This window comes from Bombyx mori, chromosome 3, assembly GCF_030269925.1.
Source record: "Bombyx mori chromosome 3, ASM3026992v2".
NCBI lineage: Eukaryota > Metazoa > Arthropoda > Insecta > Lepidoptera > Bombycidae > Bombyx > Bombyx mori.
The window spans coordinates 12,157,739-12,176,693 of record NC_085109.1 but is presented as its reverse complement, the minus strand read 5'-3'; the positions used below and the strand labels follow the sequence as shown (position 1 = coordinate 12,176,693).

The window sequence follows — 18,955 nt, the reverse complement described above, 5'->3', positions numbered from 1 at the left end:
GTTTAAAATGTAAATAACGATCAGTTATCCGCATTTGGTACAAACCCGGGCACTCAAAGGGAACAGGGACATTATGACGACTTGTGTAAATCAATTTTTTTAGATTTTTGGAATGTGCGAGATCAAATAAATTATATTACTTTTTCTTCTGTATAATCAGACTTCTAAACACTTACATTACCAAATGCGAATATCACAGATAGATTGGTTTCGTCCTACTGCACTTAAGGGCCGGTTGTGCCAAATTTTTTCAGTTTTTTTTTTACATTGGCAATACGAGCTGTTTTTGTTCTGCAAAAATTTGGCACAACTATGCCGATTACATTCCGAAGCTTGACTCAACTGCTTCTCATAAAACCCATGATCGTGGTATTTCTGAAAAAGAAACATTAATAAAATGACCAAAAACAGCTGCTTATGTTTCTATGTGTTCAAATATATTTTCTTCTACCTTAAGTACGTAGGACTATTTACAATAATTTTATGTAGAGTACTATATTTATACACTTACTTCGTCGTCCTGGCATCAATCGAACAGTGATCCCATCGGCAGCCCGCACTGACAAGAAAACAAAAAGTGTAAGGACTTCTTTCACTTTCTTTGAGACATATACATCCACATCACACACTAAGTCACAGCGAAATAAAAACACATTCCAATGTTACAAGGATTATTAAAGAAAAATTACTCACCTTTTTGTTATAGTTAAAAAACACGACAATAAGACACGGTGCTGCGTTAAAAGAAAAAAATATCATACTTGTAAATTAAAGAAAAAGGGAATGAGATGTAAATATTATTCCATACAAAAAAAAACATACATAAACTTCTTATTATTGCACACAAAAAATTACAAATACATACTTATTTTTCTGTAAGATTTATCGAATTAGTATGAAAATATTAAGAAAACTTTAAAAACAGACATTCTCGGAGTAATTTTCCATTTGTAAAATTCATAAGATTCATGTCAAATATTCAATAAATATTATAATAAATTATTATAATAAATCTGCGATTCATTTACATTCATTAAAAAAAGATCGAATGAAACTGATAGAAAGAAAAATCATTTTTAATATCTTAATAAAATCTCTTATTTATTCTTCCAATATACATAAAATTATAATTAATTAAATCACAATAAAATGTTAAAACTACGAAAACAAATCTTCTTGACTAATCAATGTTCCCAAGTCTTATGTGATTTTTCTAAAACACCGACATCACAAAAATTATCCAATTAAAAAAAAAACAACATACTTCATCTAAAAGCTAAAATTTCCAAAGCACTATTTCACTTTGAGATTTTGATTTTTAAATACTATATTCCCTTTAAGTTTTTAAATTGTCGTCTTCTTGCAAACGAATTACTAACCGATAAACTAAATGAGGCATTACAGAGTCAGAAGTCACGAGAAGGAGGTCCTATATTGAGTTTACGAAAAAGTTCCATTTAAAAAAGAACAAAACTTTTTGTAGCTACTGTAAGTACTTTTTGTAGCTACTGTAGGTACTTTTTGTAGCTACTGAAGGTACTTTTTGTAGCTACTGTCGGTAGCAATTGGAGCTACCTTAAAATCAGTTTCGACATAAAAACTTTCAAGTCAAAATATTAGCTTGGGGTTTGATGACGCAACCCTTGATTACTTTTAGTTGTCATTCAATAGTGCAGTAGAAGTTTTAGAAATGTTTGTTGGCATTATAAATTAATGTTAAATTTAGAAAGTACACGAACCAATGCTAACATTCTCTAACTAACAAGACTTTTAAATTGTGCTTTCTAATCTATTCTATTTTTGAGCTATCTTAAAGAGATATAGGCAATGGGAGGCAAGTGGTAATCTAAAGAGACCCTCTATATTTTATACTGTATGCAAAATAAGTTTCACAAAACAAAAAAGATTTAATTGCATTTCATTGTATCCAATTATCTAAATCCATAAATTTGACTCATCTCATACACTGTCCCTTGACTAACAATATAAACATGACAAACCCTTATGACTTTGTAAATAACAAATAATAAAGGATAAATAAAAAATCATCCTATATAAAAAATTTAATTATAAAGTTTTTATGACCAAATGGTGATAATTTATTCATTATTGTTTTAAGTTTTCATGGACGGATATTACTATTAAATATCTTAGCCTCATACTAGGAAGACACCTTGGTTTCACATCAATATTCCTTTAAATTCCCTGTTATTATCCCTAATTGCTTGTTAATGACTAATTAATGTTTTAATGTAATTTTTTTATTCATTTTCTCCTTTTTTTTAATTTAACATGTGCCTATTGCTGTAGTCAAAAGATGTCCAAAGTACTATAAAGTATTATAAACTGATATTGTTTGTATCCACAAGCTTTTTTTGTATTGTTTTTGTAATTTAATAAAATTAAATAAACTTCAAATAAATTTTGATTACCATTTAAAAATTGTAGCTGCAGAAGTTTGAAATAAAATTATAACTTTATGGACAAAGAAATATTTAATTTCTTTCGGATATATTTTTTACTTCAAAATTTTGTTTTGGTTGTGGCCTAAATAAAACTCAAATGTTGTGACATTACCAGGAATGACTCATTTTTGCAATCAAACTACCATTGGTTATTTTTCAATAGTATGATACAAAAAAGCTTTAGTCCATCCGAAATTTTATTTTATGTAGACAGATTCATTTATTGAAAATGCTCATTTTGAGAATAATAGTTTTTTAAAACTCATTTAAAACTCTTATCTCATCAAAAATTTGACTCATTAAACTAATCTCAACAAATTTCTTTCACTTTTTTAGGGATTTTTTTTGTAAATTAACTATACATTTTAAATCAGAATATCTAATTAGTTTCATAAAAAATGTGCTCGAAAAACTTTTTTATTTGCCCGAGCCAGCGGCTTGCCTCAGCCCTTGGCATTGCTGAAGTCCATGGGCGACGGTAACCACTCACCATCAGGTAGGACGTAAGCTCGTCTGCCCACAAGGGCAATAAAATTATAGAATAAGCAGACGAGCATACGGCCCACCTGATGGTGAGTGGTTATCGTCGCTCATGGAAGTCAGCAATGCCAGGGGCAGAGCCGAGCCGCTGCCTAAAAAGGCACTAAAGCTACCTTTAGTGTGATTGGGTGCATCGTATTTTTTAGATGGATTTTTTATTAACTAGGTTTTTCTAACGATGTTGAAACAATTTCATTCCTATACGACTAATTAACCACTACTATTTTAGTAAAAACTATGTGATTTTTTTATAATATTATGCAATTCAACTATTATTCATTTTGGTAAATCAACTATCTATCTTCAAAAAACAGAGTAAACATTATTAATATAATGTAAATACATAAATAGAATTCTAAAGTATAATAATGTAAGAAAGTAAACCTATCACAGTTAAATTCGATTAAAAATTATTCGCCTGTACAAAATCTAGAATTTTTCAAATTACTTACATAAAATAACAATGATCATAATAGTGAAGGTATCTATGGTGATGCTTAATTGTTTTACACCGAAAAACAATTCGTAATGTCAATAATAATTGTAAACAAGCACAACAGTACTTATTATAAAAAAAAATTATCCGACTAAAAATTACACATCTAACGTAATGTTTATTTGGGTCAAATGTCAAGACGCCATATTGAATTAAGTCAATCGTTTAAGTTGACACTAAAAACAATTCCATTATGTTAATCCAAAACTCGTCTAGATTAAAAGTCTACATGTGCATGTGTAAGTACTGCGTGCCATGCAGTACACGTAATATAGCACGACCGCGTACTGTAACAGTACCTATTACCCGGCAAAATTTAGCATGTCCCATAACACTAAACATGACGTTCATATCCATAGACATATTTTAGAAAGGTCGGTTCATATCTAGAGGTCCGTTGTCCGTTTGCGATCTGTTCTAAGTACTGTACTGATGTATACGTTCGGGTGTCAAAAAAAAAGTCGCAATTATGTACCTACTATTTATAAGTTGTAACTAAAAATGTAAATATTAATTAATTTTAATTATACATTTTATAAAATCTAAAGTAAACTTGTATAGAGTTTACTTGGTAATAATAAAAGGCCTATAATTTATAACACCCGAACATTCAGTACAATAAGACATACGTAATTGTTAGCGGGTTATAGAAATTAAACAATACAAGCATATTTTTGACAGGTTATGATTAGAGTACTGACTTGAGTACTGTTTTAATGCCATATTACGCGGTACGGAATGTCATGCCATATGGCATTACTTCATAGGATACTGTTTGGCGCATATCTAAAGTCTACGGAACGTGCCAAATATTAGATATCATTAAAGATACTATAGTAGAATTATTTTGTCGCTGCAGTTTGGGTCATAAAACATAGCCCGGCTAGGGCGGTGAGCATGTTGCGCGGGCGCAACGCCATTATCGATAAAAACAAATGAGTCATCGAAGGCAGGTACATGGCGGCGGGGTGGTATACGAAGGGTGGTGAGACATTGTTATGTTATGAGTAATTTGTAGTTACCTGCAAGTTATAGTACATTATGTCGAAAAGAAATGTGTTTTTATGCATTCGTTCTCTGAATTTCTTTAGTGAAACAATGGCTACTCCTTTGCTTTGTATCAAAATGGCACAATTTATTCAAAATAATAATCACACGTTATCAACAATGTGTTAATTTCTGCCGTTCTCGTTAACTTGCTGCGGCGATATTTGGTGTAAATGTTCGATTAGTGATTTTTTCTTTCATTTTTATCACTAACCCACAAAATGACAAAAATAAATACACTATCGATAACGCTTATCGACAACAATAATGCGCTTCACTATGTCCGTCTATAAGGCTCGTGAGTGGAAGAGAGAGGGAATACTCGCTTCACCGCTCATACTCGCTTCACGGACAAAATAATTCTACTATAGGTACTCGTAATTATGTTCTGTCAGCTGATGATGACTCGAAAAATAATATTTTCTTCGGCAGCTGAGTAACATGAGATATGAGAGAATATTAAACGACAGAATAACCGGAATTAAATATTAAATTAAATATGAATTTTTATTGGCTAGAAACCATAACTTGAAGAAATTTTAATTGCAAAGGAATTAGGCACACCCTTTAACCTGTGACTAATAAATTGATAAAGTGATACATCGGCAAACGGATCTCTGATGAGGGATAACATCACTGGTCATGAAACGACCATAAATCCAAATGTATTTCGATAGACGTGCTGCCAAAGAGAGATGTTTGAATGGTGTGTCATCTGATGACTTATATCATTAAGTTAATGTATGAAAAAGTTATGTTTTACTAGCGCCATAATAAATATCAATTATTATGAATACAGACGAATTTTATTTATATCACTCAAATGTTACTGTGTCACAGATTTACACGAAAAATAATATAGTAATGCACACAAATATTGCATACCTAAAAACGAGGATAAAGAACATACTATTGAGCTCATCTAAGTATTTAATGAGAGGATAAAACGGACCACAGTGATGCTTAGTTCGGTTCCCATTATTGAATTACATATGCGTAATGAGTCATTAAATAAATTTGAGCAATAACAATGGTACATTTAAGGCGTGTTTTATCGCTACGGATTGATAAGTGTTTTTGGCAAGGCACTATATATTTTAGTCTAACGTTGAGATCTTGTGATGCGCGACGATGATCAATACTGATCCGTGATGTGTACATTTTTGATCAAATAATTTAATTATACGCTAATATTAACACAGCTCATACAAATGAAAGGAAATTGACTTTAATAAGGCTTTTTTCAGTCAGCTCTGGAGCTTTTTTTTCTCTCGAAATTGACGATTACTTAGGCAAGTTTTAAGGTAAGAGCTGCGCTAATATACTTAATTCGAATTTTTAACAATAAATATATTGTAATTTTACTTTAGTAAATCTCTTAATAACTTTATGCAACAAATAATATTTCGAAGCTCGTATTGAGCGTCAAATAAAATGAAGATCAACATATCAACTTAAACCTATACCTTTAGAGTTTGATTTACATTGTACAAAAGGATAAGTGGTTAATCTTAATCAATTAAAATAGCACACATGCAATATGGAGCGTCGTTTACGGCGGCCGACCTATGAACTAAATTTACATGTGTTTATAGTCTTTAAGGCAAAAATTGATCGTAAATCGAAACGACGTCGGGTCGTGCCACAGACAAGTCTACGAATAGTTTTTTTTTTTTTTTTAAAGTCAAAACGTCATTCGCTTTAAGGCACTATTCAAACGCATGCCGAAACGACATCAACATGCTGGGGTTAAGTCTGAAGCGTCACGTCTCGATTAGTTCAACACTGAAGACACAGACACACTAGGCACTTTAGGGGGGGAGATAAACACTCAAGCGTTCAGTTTGGGCATCGGGAGGCATTCCTCGAAGGCGTCCGTGACGTCAGAGCTCAGCGGGCCGAGCCTCCTCGACTTGTCCCGGAACGAGCCGAAGCCCGAGTCGTGCGTCCGGGGGGGAGACGTACCTACGAGTATCCGGGGCATCTCGCACTCCTCGCACTTGTCGAGGAGCGGATGGTTCCTGAACGTGCACATGTGGCACTGCCAGGACGACGAGGGCCGCTGCCCTGTGTATATGTTCCTGTAGAAGTTGCTCGATTCTTCTGGTTCTGAAATCAAACAATTATAATGCACACAATGACAATATGTCTATGCGCACTGTTTTAATTTGAGGCAGTCAGCGCAAAAGTGGCCTAACCCACAATTTTTCATTTTACATCGTATTATGTACATTATTTAAAACAGGGGTTCCCAAACTTATTTTGTCTATTGCCCACTTTGAGAATAAATTATGTTTTAGCGCCCCCATTTTTTGACCTACTTAAAAACAACTATAGCGAGAGCGTCTAAGAGTCTAAGAGTCATCCTAGATGAAATGACAAATCACCTCCCAAGCCTCTACAAAACGCCCCTATTTTTTTTCTGGGTGTCTTACCGCCCCCTTTTAAGCCTGCAGTGCCCACAAGGGGGCGTTATCGCCCACTTTGGGAAAGGCTGATTTAAAACATAATAAATTTTGATGCAAAACTGGCCTATACCTAGTTTCAAACATGGATAACAGATGGCTTTGTAAACATTATTTTTACGCTTATTGTTTTTGCCTGCAAAACACTGTAAAAGTAATAGTCATTTATAAAAACAAATGGACTGCTGTTAAATGTTGACTACCCATAGAAAAGCAGAGGAGTGGTTTAGAGGCACACCCACTACAGGGGCAGCTGTTGTAACTATGTTGACACCTTAGAACTCATATCTCAAGGTGGGTGGTGGCATTTACGTTGTAGATGTCTATGGGCCTTAGTAACCACTTAACACCAGGTGGGCCGTGAGCTCATCCACTCAACTAAGCAATAAAAAAAATATAGCATTTTCTGGTCATCTCAAGAATTAACATAAAGTTAGCATCCGAAATGATTGTCGTTTTCTGAGCCTCTAAGCAAATATTATGAGGTGAAAATATAAAATTACGTAATAACTGCGCGACAAAAGCAAAGTGTTTGTTCACGCAAGCTCACATAAGTCTCGTAGGATAAACATACGAAAGGAATAATATAATATTATAATATACTAGCTGTACCCGTCCACTTCGCTGGGCATTTAAAATTAACATTATTATTTCTCACCCCTACAAAGATTCTCATCATTAACGCGCCCGCAACTGGTGTAGGGAGTCCAACACTTATATAAATATTAGCCTATCAATTAAGTACATGTATTTTCTACATGGATACCAAGTTTGAAGTCAATCAGATGTACGGTGTAGTTATAACGGAACATCCGTAAAAACCACTGTAGATTTATATTATATTAGTATAGAACTAGAGGTCCCGCAGTAGTCGATATATTATTAGTATAGATATAGATTATTATATTTACCGCGTCCGTCCATTTCCAGACGTTTGGCGAGATTGTGGCACTGATCCCGTAAGCGCTCCACGTAGTCACGGAGACGCTGCGCCGAGGAGGGCGTGGGCGGTGGCCCAGCTAATATACTGGTCTCCTTGCTCAGCTGGGCCAACCGACCTTTTTCTTGGTTCAAAGCCATTGCGAGCCTATTTAGACGTTCTTTCTGGCGCTCGATGAGGTTGCGATCTGGAATTCAATTTAGTTACATTTGCATTATTAATAAAACTAGTGGTCTCCCGGTAGTTGAAATTCGACTATAATTAATTGAAATTATAAGTTGGAACATTATTATTATAGTTCTATTGTCATTTTTATTTTAAAATTATTTTACTACCTATAATCACAGATTTCGCCAAGACTACATTATGGACAAATAATAGTAAAGGCAAACAATATTAATCTATTCTCAATTTGACCTTCTTTTTTTCCTACCTAAGCTGATAGCCTTGAGAGGCTATTTCAGCGGAACCTTAACTAGTAGGTGAGCTCACGGGGCTCAAACCTGACGAAGTTGCTACACGAACCCTAGCAATAGCTGTGCTTCGCAGAATCTACCAAAGGATCGGAAACGCGACCCACTGAGAAGATCCAGCGAGAAACTCAGTGGGCTGTGTCTGAGGGTTAATTTACTCGTCGAGCCCTTCGTCGCAAGCGACGGGTTCGACGAGAACGGTGACCGGTGCTTGAAGTACCTAAAAGCACCGTTAGTGGATCGGGAGGATTCGAAAAGACGTGTTTGGGGCGACGTCGACTGCTTTCCATTCTTTCCGCAGGATCGGGAATGTAGTTACCAACGGCCACGATAAGAGGGTTCTCGTATCGTGCCGCTTTATCGAGGTGGCAATTTGACCACAGACTTTAAACAATAACAAAAGTTTGACAATAAACACAGAGTATATATGTGTGTAGATGTGTTGTGTCAAATACATGCTAGTGTGTGTAATGTTTCTTTTATTGATTTAAGAATTGAATTTTTTATGCATAATTTAAAAAAAAATATTAGCATTCTGCACTCCCTCTTATAAGTGTGGGAAATTTCATACTCCTCCATCCGCGCAGTTTTCGTAAAAAGGGGTACAAAGGTTTTTGCTTCATGTATTAAATATATAGATACTTTTGTCAGTTTCGTAAGTAAATGCTTTTTACATGAGGGGGCTGTCAGCCCCTTGCATAGCCCCCAAAATGCAGGAGGAATAAATAATGGGGAGATGAAGGCATGGACTCTCATGGCTCGGGCATGTAGTGCGTATGGAGCAGGATCGGGCTGTGAAACGGGTGCACGCGGGTGTATCGGAGGGACGCCGCCCCGTAGGGAGGCCCAAGTACCGCTGGTCTGACGCTTTGGAAGGAAATTTACGTGAACTCCAAGTGTCAGACTGGCAAGGTGTTGCGCAACGCCGAGATGAATGGCGGCGTTTATTGCCAGAGGCCAAGACCCACTTCCGGGCCATACCGCCAGCGCAGTAGTAGTAGTATAAATACTTTTACAAAGTGGTTTACCGATATTCTTAGTGGTAATTTTTTTTGCAGGAACGTGTGAACGATCTCTCGGCCTACATTATATTAAGTGGTACTTTTACTATATTAAGTGGTATATTTAGTGGTTACTGGAGTTCAAAGATATCAACAATGCCTCCCACTCACACTATTCCACCGACACAGGTTCTAAGTCTCAGTTCTACCGACAGTACCCTAAGATCATAACGTATGTGTTCACACTGTTGGCGGGTCTATGCCAATGAAATTGTATTAAGATTTTTCTAACTATACTTAATAAAATAGTGATGAAGAAACTAATAATGATAATTCGGAAAACGAAGAGCTGTTGTTACATAGTTCCTTCTCGTAATTAATTATACTAGTGGTCGCCCAGTGGTCGAAACTCGACCATAATTAATTTAAATTATAAGTTTGAACATTATCAGGGTTCTATTGTTACATTTCTATAATCATCATTTCTGTAGTAATCATTGTTCTATAATCACAAATTTCGCCAAGGCTACACTATAGATAAATATATCCTCTATATTCTGTATAAGTGTGGGAAATTTCATTCTCAATTCCGCGTAATTTTCCTAAAAAGGGGTAGTTTTTGCTTCGCGTATTAATAATATATAAGATTTATGATTTTTTTTTCATAACATACTCACTAATCGTGAAACAGTGTCTACGCTACATTTTAAAAACACTAAATAATCACAAGAGCAATCAAAATATCATAATAGCGATAAGACCTTTTTTACACGCTTATATTAGCATAACGTGTATCTATCCATCTATCTAACAGGATCTTTCAACGTAATTTTCAAAAACTTTCCATTAGCTTGAATATTAGCACACGTTGCTAAGTGAACAACGGCAATCGAATAATTCACAACATTGACCTAATATCCTGGCAAGGGTCACAAAGATCAACAAAGATGTCTTCTTTTCAATTCGGCTTGCTAACAAAGCCCGTTTTTCTGTTTTCACCTAGGTATACTTATTTCATTATTACGTCATTTATAAGTCTGTTTTCTTGGTTCTTGGCCGGTGTACACATCTTTGATGGAGAAGTGGGCCTTGAACAACAGTCACACATGAAGTGTAGTCCCTTCAGCCATGGTAGGTACGTAAATATTGAAAGAGCATTATAACGCTGAATTCAGAAACACGAGTAAACCTTAACCATTACTAGCGTTAATTTAAACGAGTGAAAATCCTCGTTATCTTTTAAAAAACGGACTGGAAACGTCTTGCTGGTGGTAGAACGTCTTTTGAGCCCGCACTGATAGGTACTACCAGTTTGCCTATTTCTGCCATGAAGCAGTAATGCGTTTCGGTTTGAAGGGTGGTGGGGTAGCCGTTGTACTGTAAAAAAGGACTTGGAACTCATGTTTCAAGGTAGGTGGCGGCATTTACGTTGTTGTTTTTGTCACCGTCCCCTTCGAACCCGTCGCTTGCGACGAAGGTCTCGCCGAGTGAATTAACCCACAGACACGGCCCACTGAGTTTCTCGCCGGATCTTCTCAGTGGGTCGCGTTTCCGACCCGGTGGTAGATTCTGCGAAGTACTGTCCTTGTTAGGGCCAGTGTTAGCAACACTCCGGTTTGAGCCCCGTGAGCTCACCTACTAGCTAAGGTTACGCTGAAATATCCTCTCAAGGCTATCAGCTTAGGTAGGGGAAAAAAATACGTTGTTCATGTCTGTAGGCTCCGAGGACGACCGGCCATCTTAGCAACAAGAACAAAAATAGTAATTTTTAGTTTCATCTCTTATGTAACAATACGCAATATTATCAACAACTCAAGCGGAAAACTTGCTTATCCGAACAACAAAGACGTATGCAAACACACATCAGATTTCTTCGTCCATTAACATTCGTTTAACGCAGACGTTCTGCGGGCTCAAATAAACATTAAATATAAAACGTTTCACCTGGCTATTTCCGCTGTCTGTTTTAAAATTACTGCACACATCTATTCTTGTGTTAAAGAGTGCATAATGATACTCGTTTTTAGCTGTTGTCGTAGGTAATGAACGTTTTTTGTCTCGCTGCTTAGACGTCGTACCGATTTATAGGGTTTATTTTAGGAATTGTCTGTAAGCTAAGTAAGATAAGGTCAATGCCTTAATGAGCGTTCGCGGGTTCGCGCCATGCCTTTTGATCAATAGGTCGAGACTACGATGATATTTCAGCAAAAAAAAAAACCGTGTTCATGATTCCTATTAGCCAAGTAGAAATATTGTCAATGACATAGGTAGGTAAATTTTAATGTTGTATTTAAAAAAGACTGTTTGTAGGCAGGTCACACTGCAAAAGTTATTATTTTTTATTCGAACCGAATTCAAGAAGAAAGGGGAGAGAAAGAGGAAGAAGAAGGAGAACTGTAAGGCAAAGAGCTTGTAAGTAAAGTAAAAAGTGGTAAATGGAGTTTTATGCAGGTCATCCATTTCACTGTGTGTGGCTTTGAGAGCTGCAGGATTATTTTTTTATAATATAGACGTCCATTTGATTTACGAATTGATAATTTTTATTAGAAGCTCTAAAGAATATTTCGTAAAGTTGAAATGTGGATTCTGTCAATATCGGTGGACATTGTCGGATGTCAATCTATGGCACAAAATTAAGAAAAGTTCTCCCCCTGGTCACAGATACAGGATAAACATCAGACTTAACTTTTAGATAGCTCTGGTATGTACACTGTTATCTCTTAAGCAATGCTACCTCAAACAAGAATGGATTAACATGGGGCCCATAGTTGGTTTAGGGCAATAATTTGCTCTTAAATTAAAATGCAGAATTCCTGTGTATGATAAATGAGATAACGATACCAAGTAGTGTTCTTACTTGAACTACGTGAACTCTTTTAAGTAAACTAATCAGTGAATACCGACAGAGACATAATACTTGATAAGATAAAAACTGACTAGAGGCTTTCTCCGAATATATTTAATGAAAGATAAAATCACAAATTCTTCATAAAACAAATGATTTATTAGTAGTAATGCATGCTGATGGCAGATTGGTACCGCAGACTAAATTTTTAAAACAATAATAAATTCAGGTCGTTCAAAGGGTTAGATAATGGTTATTTTCTTGTCCCTTTGTGTTGTTTTTACCTTTACAACAGATCCATAATGTGTTTGTTGGGTCATCTTAGCTAAAGTAAATTATTGAAGAAAGAAAATCATTATATTGAATTTACCTTTAAAGAAAATTATGCAACCAAATTTAGTGTTCTTAACATCTATCTAAAACTGTTTTAAGTTGTAAGTTTGACATCACAAAAAATATAATATGTTCCTTTTCTCTAAGCCTAAAGTGAACAAAGCCTTACCTCTATCGATTCTACAGCAATGAAAAACTTACTTTCGTGTACGTTGCTTTTCAAAACAATGTTACAAAAGTTAATTTCATAATATGGATTAAATGGGTGTTGCATGTGTTTTTAATGTTGTGTAATGAATATAATGATTAATACAGCTATTAAGTGATTGATTATAAATTAGTATTATATTTACTGTATTAATGCAAAAAAAGAACAACTATTACATCATTCAATATCTGCTTTTTTTTAATTTAGATAAATATTAGTTATGTGATAAAAACAGGCATTGCATAAAATGTTGACAAAAAGATAAAAACAAAAGCTCACCATTAGTAGATGCTGGTGGTTCTGGTGCCGGACGAGATGGTCGTGGAGAATGTCTGTGTGGTGAGTCTATTCGAGTTTGTTGTGTGGGCGGTGGAGGTGCCCTTCGTCGTGTTGTACTAGGGCTCACTGTCACTGTGACATGACCTTCAAATCCACCATCATCATCTCTTGACTCTCTGATAGGACTCGCCATATTCGACGTAGGAGTGCAAACCGTTAGATTGACAGATGTAATTGCTCTGGGGCTATCATAATCTTCTAACCAAGGATCACCATAACCACGACTCAGGTCCATATGACAGTTTACATTAACAGAGAAATTCACAGGGTATCCCCTTTCCGTTCTGAATGACGCATTTGGTTTGGCTTCTTTAGTGGGACTTTCATTTTTGGCAGCAGATGGTGCGGGAGACACTGTCCTACATGTCTCAGATTCAGGTTCTTTCAACGTTTGTTTAAATGCAATATCTGGATTTGGTTTTATGAAGTCAAGTGTATTCGGACGCTTCGGTTTCTCTTGTGGCTTATCTTCTTTTTTGATAGTCTTCTTTTCTCTACCTTTGTCTAGCTTTTCATTTAAATTGCTTTTTATTTTGCAACTTTTTAAGATCTTGTAGCCCGTACTCTCTGGTTGATCTGGGACTTTCTGTTCTTGTTTATTTACTTTCTCGTCTTGTACAGGGGAAGTGACTAATTCCTCTTTGTTTTCGTTAGTCAGTTCCAGATCACTTGGTGATTCAGCACTGTATTTTGCAAAGCAGTTATCAATGTTTATGACGGTGATGGGTGAGGATGGAGTCACATTAATTTGTTGTAACAATTCCTCATTTTTGGCTTCAACAATATTCTGGTTTGCGTCGGTATTCACTTTGTTCTCACAGTCTTGTTCTTTTAAATCAGCACTAAGAACAGCTTTTTGTGGTCCTTGACATGTTAGAGATTTTACAATCGTTGACTTGACAATTTCATGCTTGACTATTGGCTGGTTTCTGCACTTTAAAGGAAGGTTAAGTTTGAGCTGGTTGAGCTGTCGAGCTGCAGCAGACGAGGATGCGTGGTATGCGTGAGTTAGGGAGGCCTTGACTTCGCTATGGAGATGTGTCTCGCAGGCTTGTTTGTTATGACCGTACAACTCAATGGTGTGTGAGACAACATGATCAGGAACACCTGGATATTTCTGTTTTAACTCATGAAATAATTGCATAAGCGATATGTTGGTACATGCGCAAGGTGCAGGGCTTGTGGCGCTCTCAGAGGGGGCAGACATCGCCGCCCATCCTAGCGGAGGCTCACCGCTTCGCCCCGAACTTTATCTTTCCTTCGGTACAAGTTATTTTAATACATTCACCGGTGAAGACGCTTTACCATTTTATTGCTAACTTATACTGTAAATAACGTTCTCTATTTTGTGACGTCACTATCCCGAAAATCACGAAACAGCAGAGTTACGTATACATGCTCCTGCTTTTGAACGTATTAACACAAACACCCCTTTAATACTCACGATACACAGGCCATGAAAAAGAACGCATATTGAGGCGAAAGAGATTTTTTATTCTTTTGTTATCATACCAAACTTGTAATTCAAGATATTGCAACATTCAATTGTGATGTTATTTAACACTTTATTGCTTCGCATTTATGAACACTTATTCTATTATAATTGGTTGACTATGCAAATAAATCTCTAGAAGTACAAAGGCAATAATTATTGTACCCAAAAATAAATTACGAAAATCCCACAACTTGTCAGTTCGATTCTGCCATTTTGGCAATAGACTTTAAAAATAATTTTTAATCTGTGTTCATTTACATTTGAATTTTTCGCTGTTTCCAAGTCAGTAATATTTATTAAAAAAAAAAAAGAATTGCTCGCTACTGACATTCTCATCTCATTTATTTTTTTGGGGATCCTCACGGATCACTTATCGGCATTTGTTTAATAAAATAAATAGTAAACATTAATAGACTTATGTGGGATTAGTATTCTATATAGATCCATATTCGTTGTATAATGAGCTAATTTTGAATTAAGCAACAGGCACAAATAGATTTTGTAACAGAATAATCATAGAATATAGGTAATCTGTGAACTTTCATGAAATTTCTGAAATTGGCCTAAAACCTTTTTTTTGGAGGGAACGCGAGGAGTGACGTTGTGTGAGTTGTTTTATTTTGTCAATTTAGTGTTTCTTCAGGTTTAAATGTGTAATAACCGTGGTTTATAAACTGTTTAGTATAACTGTGAAAGTGCACAAATGTGGGAAAATGAAACTAAGCCACTGAACGTAACTTCTCGGGATCCTCCAAAAAGTCCACTCAAAAATCTTAGTAAATGGCCACCATTTTACTGAGATTGTATTTCATCCCTTATCATCCCATCTCATTTCATTTCATGTTTCATATGAATGAACTTCATTTCATTTCACTTCATATTATCATTTTTCATACATAATAAAAATATATTTAAAATATAAAAGCTTAAGGCAGCGATTCCCAAAGTGGTCTATATCGACCCCTAGGGGTTATGTTATTTTATTTATAGTTTATTTTATGTTACGTATATTTTACATAACAGATACAAAATTTTATTTTGAGTAGTTTTAATTTAAATTCAATTAATAAATGTATAAATTAACATGGGTTTTATTTTAAGTTTTTAACACTAAACTTTACTACAGTTAGAAATTTACAGGAAATCAATATCAGGTAAGTAGGGGGTCTACCCAACACGGAAAAACATGGCAAGGGGTCTACGACACAAAAAAGTTTGGGGAACTCTGGTTTAAGGTATATACTAAGGTACCTTTGCCTGTCCAGTTGGAAAAACAAAATTAGTATTACTACTGGCGTAAAACCAATTTGTCAACTGTCAACATTAAAAAAATATAAACAAACCTTATTTTTTTCACAATTTAGTATTTGCTAGCTTTCCATATTTCTAAAACCAAAAAAGATTTTTCACTGTAAAAAATATGGTTGACGATCTTAGAAAATACTTGAATCATTTACTGGAAAAGTAAGAAAACTTTATAATTTACGTTTTTACTCTTTGGTTTTTCGTTTTATTATCTTACTTGCGACCCGCCCTAGCTTCGCTTCGGAAATTGTTATTTATTATTGATTTCTCCACTATTTAATGGATGTTATTATACACATAAACCTTCCTCTTCAATCACTCTATCTATTAAAAAAAACCGCATCAAAATCCGTTGCGTAGTTTTAAAGATTTAAGCATACATAGGGATATAGGGACAGAGAAAGTGACTTTGGAAAGTACGTACGGATGGATAAAAAAGAAAAACTATTGATGGCCTTAACTTTATTCTTTTTCAGAGTAAATGGCCTACATTGTATTTTGATTACCGATAGAGACGGTGTACCCCTTGTGAGGGCGGTAACTGAAAGAGCGCCTCCACTAGCTCTGCGTCCTAACTTCATATCCACGTTTGGAATGGCCACAGATCAGGCTAGCAAACTTGGGTTGGGTAGAAATAAAACCATTATATCAATGTATTCTAGTTATCAGGTTAGTTTTGAAAAAAATATACATTATTATTTTTAGTAAGTGATAAATATATAGTTATTGCGTGCTACCGAGTGCTACCAGGCAACCTCCGACGGAGAGCCAGCGCCAAACTATAAAAAAGATCCCTCGCTGCGCATTTGCCCTCTTTTTTGTGTGTAGCGTTCATGTACGTTTCTTGTTGAAACATGTTTTGGACTTGTGTAGTTTTTACAGTTTTCGTTAATGGTAGATTGAAATCATTTTGTTAGAAATTTTGTTTAATTCAGTGAAATATAATTAGACCAGTTCTGTGTAATTTATTTCTATTATATAAGAGGTTTAACTACCTCACTTCTGGTCAATTATAGAATTGTAGGGCTATAAAGCCTCCCTCATACATGGAGCTATTGTCGCTTATTGAGTGCTAGTTATTAGTAAATACATGATGTTGAAGAATGAGACTGCCCTGTTTGCCTGGAATGAGTATAATAAGTTAGTTAAATTTCTTTAGGTGGAATCATTGCTAACACAAGCTGTATAATAGCAAAGGAAGTCAAATCTGGGCACAATTTTGGGCTTCAGTCAATCAGTTATTATAAAAAATATCTAAATTTAAAATACATATTTAGAACCCTAAAATTATTGATAAATTATTTTAAATCGAAATATTGCAATCTTGAGCCATTCACAGTATAATAGTATTTCTAATATTTCTGTAATGTTCATGTTTAATAAAAATAATCATAATTTACAGGTGGTACAAATGAGCAAACTACCCCTAGTTATCACATTTATTGGAAGCGACAACTGCAACACTGGTCACATCTTATCATTAGAGAGTCAGATTGAACCGTTCTTGAAGGACTTGGAGGTGGTAGTTGCAGATGCACCTTGAATCAAACAAGCGAAACCAAAATATTTCTCATAAATTACTCATATAAACATGTTTTTAAAATATATCAAGGCTATTTGGTTTAAGCGACATTCATCTTTGTAATTAAAGGTACCTTTTAATTGGTATTAGCATCAAGACTTTGTTGAACTTTAATTAAATTTACTCCATTCTAATAGCAGAAGAAGTGTTTTTGTCTGATATATTTTTCCAAATTTTAAACATTTTGGCTCACCTGTAAAGTTTCAAAAATGTTGCTTAAACCAAATAGCCTTTTACAACTCTCTAAAATAGGTTTATTAAGGCTAATGTGGGATCGAAGTTACATATTTATTTTTCGGTGCTTTTATGAACTGTATATAGTAATATGAACATTGGCAATGCCTTGCGTTTTTTTACAATAATCTGTTTAGCTAAAGTATATTGATGTAAAATAAGTTATGTGGAACCCATCATAAAGTAATGCAAATCTGCAATTACATAGATTAAATGCAATATAAAAGTTTATCCAAAAACATTACATAATTGCATATATGAATATTATTCGAATGCTTTGAGTGCAAATACCTATAAAATTTGGTGTTGCCAGTGTCAGTTTTGAACTATAACATCTTCTTTTTTTAACTACCTACATTACTAACAATGATAGAAAAGTTTAAAAACTGAAATAATTTATATTAATAAGATGTATATAGAAGCAGGGTTGACTGCATATAGTTAGTAATGTGTACATATAAGGCAGATGACGTATTGGAATATGCAATGCAGCTTGATGCAGAGATGCAGTCCAATATTCCAGGTATTTGTTTAAAAAGTGCATTATATGATTCATTGATTTATGTATGGACATGTAGTGAATACGTCTGGTATGATATTTGCCTAAAATATATTTTTTCTCTAAAAATGTCAGTAGCTACTTTGATATATTACAACTAGTTTATGTGTATTATCTATTATCTATGGTTACAGTATCCCTAAATGTTTATTGGTGTTTAATGTATGTATATATAATTGAATTTTGGAATTGAAATTCTAAAATGCTATTTAAAGTGTCAAAACATATAAAGTTATAAAAAGGAAACTATTTACGTACCATTAAAAGTTAACTGTTTTAGTTCTTGTTTTCTTAATTTTGGGAATTACCTACTTGTATAGTTTTCTGAACGAATTTATCATTGAATTATTAAGTTATAAGAAGCAAACCTTTTAGCCAGATCAGAACTACTATCGTTCGGAAATTAAGGTTGGGGCAGCAACTTTAGGTATGATGGGATTCATTTATTTTCGTATCAGGAATCACCAGCAGTGCCACCTTCTCAATGACAAGTGTTCATTCTTGATAGTGATAAACTTATTACATTTAATAGTTACAATCTAGGATTTTCTCTTGTGCTGTGTGTGTGTGGACAAACAAGACAAGCTAAAAATGGGCGACGGTAACCACTCACCATCAGGTAGGCCGT

General features: G+C 34.8%; 2 protein-coding genes across 2 annotated transcripts; one reads left to right on the top strand and one right to left on the bottom strand.

Annotated features, from left to right (window-relative positions):
* Positions 1–1,073: 1,073 nt before the first annotated feature.
* Positions 1,074–14,880, bottom strand: LOC101743924 (uncharacterized). Its single transcript, XM_038019321.2, has 3 exons — positions 13,093–14,880; positions 7,925–8,140; positions 1,074–6,657 (listed from the first exon to the last, which is right to left on the bottom strand). Exons 1-3 carry the CDS (start codon positions 14,357–14,359, stop codon positions 6,380–6,382), a joined length of 1,761 nt encoding a protein of 586 aa, XP_037875249.1. The 5' UTR covers positions 14,360–14,880; the 3' UTR covers positions 1,074–6,379.
* A 1,035-nt stretch (positions 14,881–15,915) lies between these two features.
* On the top strand, positions 15,916–18,606 carry LOC101744073 (ragulator complex protein LAMTOR3 homolog). Its single transcript, XM_004924379.5, has 3 exons — positions 15,916–16,111; positions 16,429–16,621; positions 17,355–18,606. Exons 1-3 carry the CDS (start codon positions 16,068–16,070, stop codon positions 17,493–17,495), a joined length of 378 nt encoding a protein of 125 aa, XP_004924436.1. The 5' UTR covers positions 15,916–16,067; the 3' UTR covers positions 17,496–18,606.
* The last annotated feature ends 349 nt before the right edge of the window (positions 18,607–18,955 follow it).

Coding starts and splice junctions, on each gene's coding strand:
- LOC101744073 (XM_004924379.5), top strand. CDS start 16,068: ATGGTTGACGATCTTAGAAAATACTTGAATCATTTACTGGAAAA. Junction 16,112..16,428: donor TTGAATCATTTACTGGAAAA/GTAAGAAAACTT, acceptor ATTCTTTTTCAG/AGTAAATGGCCTACATTGTA. Junction 16,622..17,354: donor CAATGTATTCTAGTTATCAG/GTTAGTTTTGAA, acceptor CATAATTTACAG/GTGGTACAAATGAGCAAACT.
- LOC101743924 (XM_038019321.2), bottom strand. CDS start 14,359: ATGTCTGCCCCCTCTGAGAGCGCCACAAGCCCTGCACCTTGCGCATGT. Junction 8,141..13,092: donor ACCACCAGCATCTACTAATG/GTGAGCTTTTGT, acceptor ATTGAATTCCAG/ATCGCAACCTCATCGAGCGC. Junction 6,658..7,924: donor TCTGGAAATGGACGGACGCG/GTAAATATAATA, acceptor GTTTGATTTCAG/AACCAGAAGAATCGAGCAAC.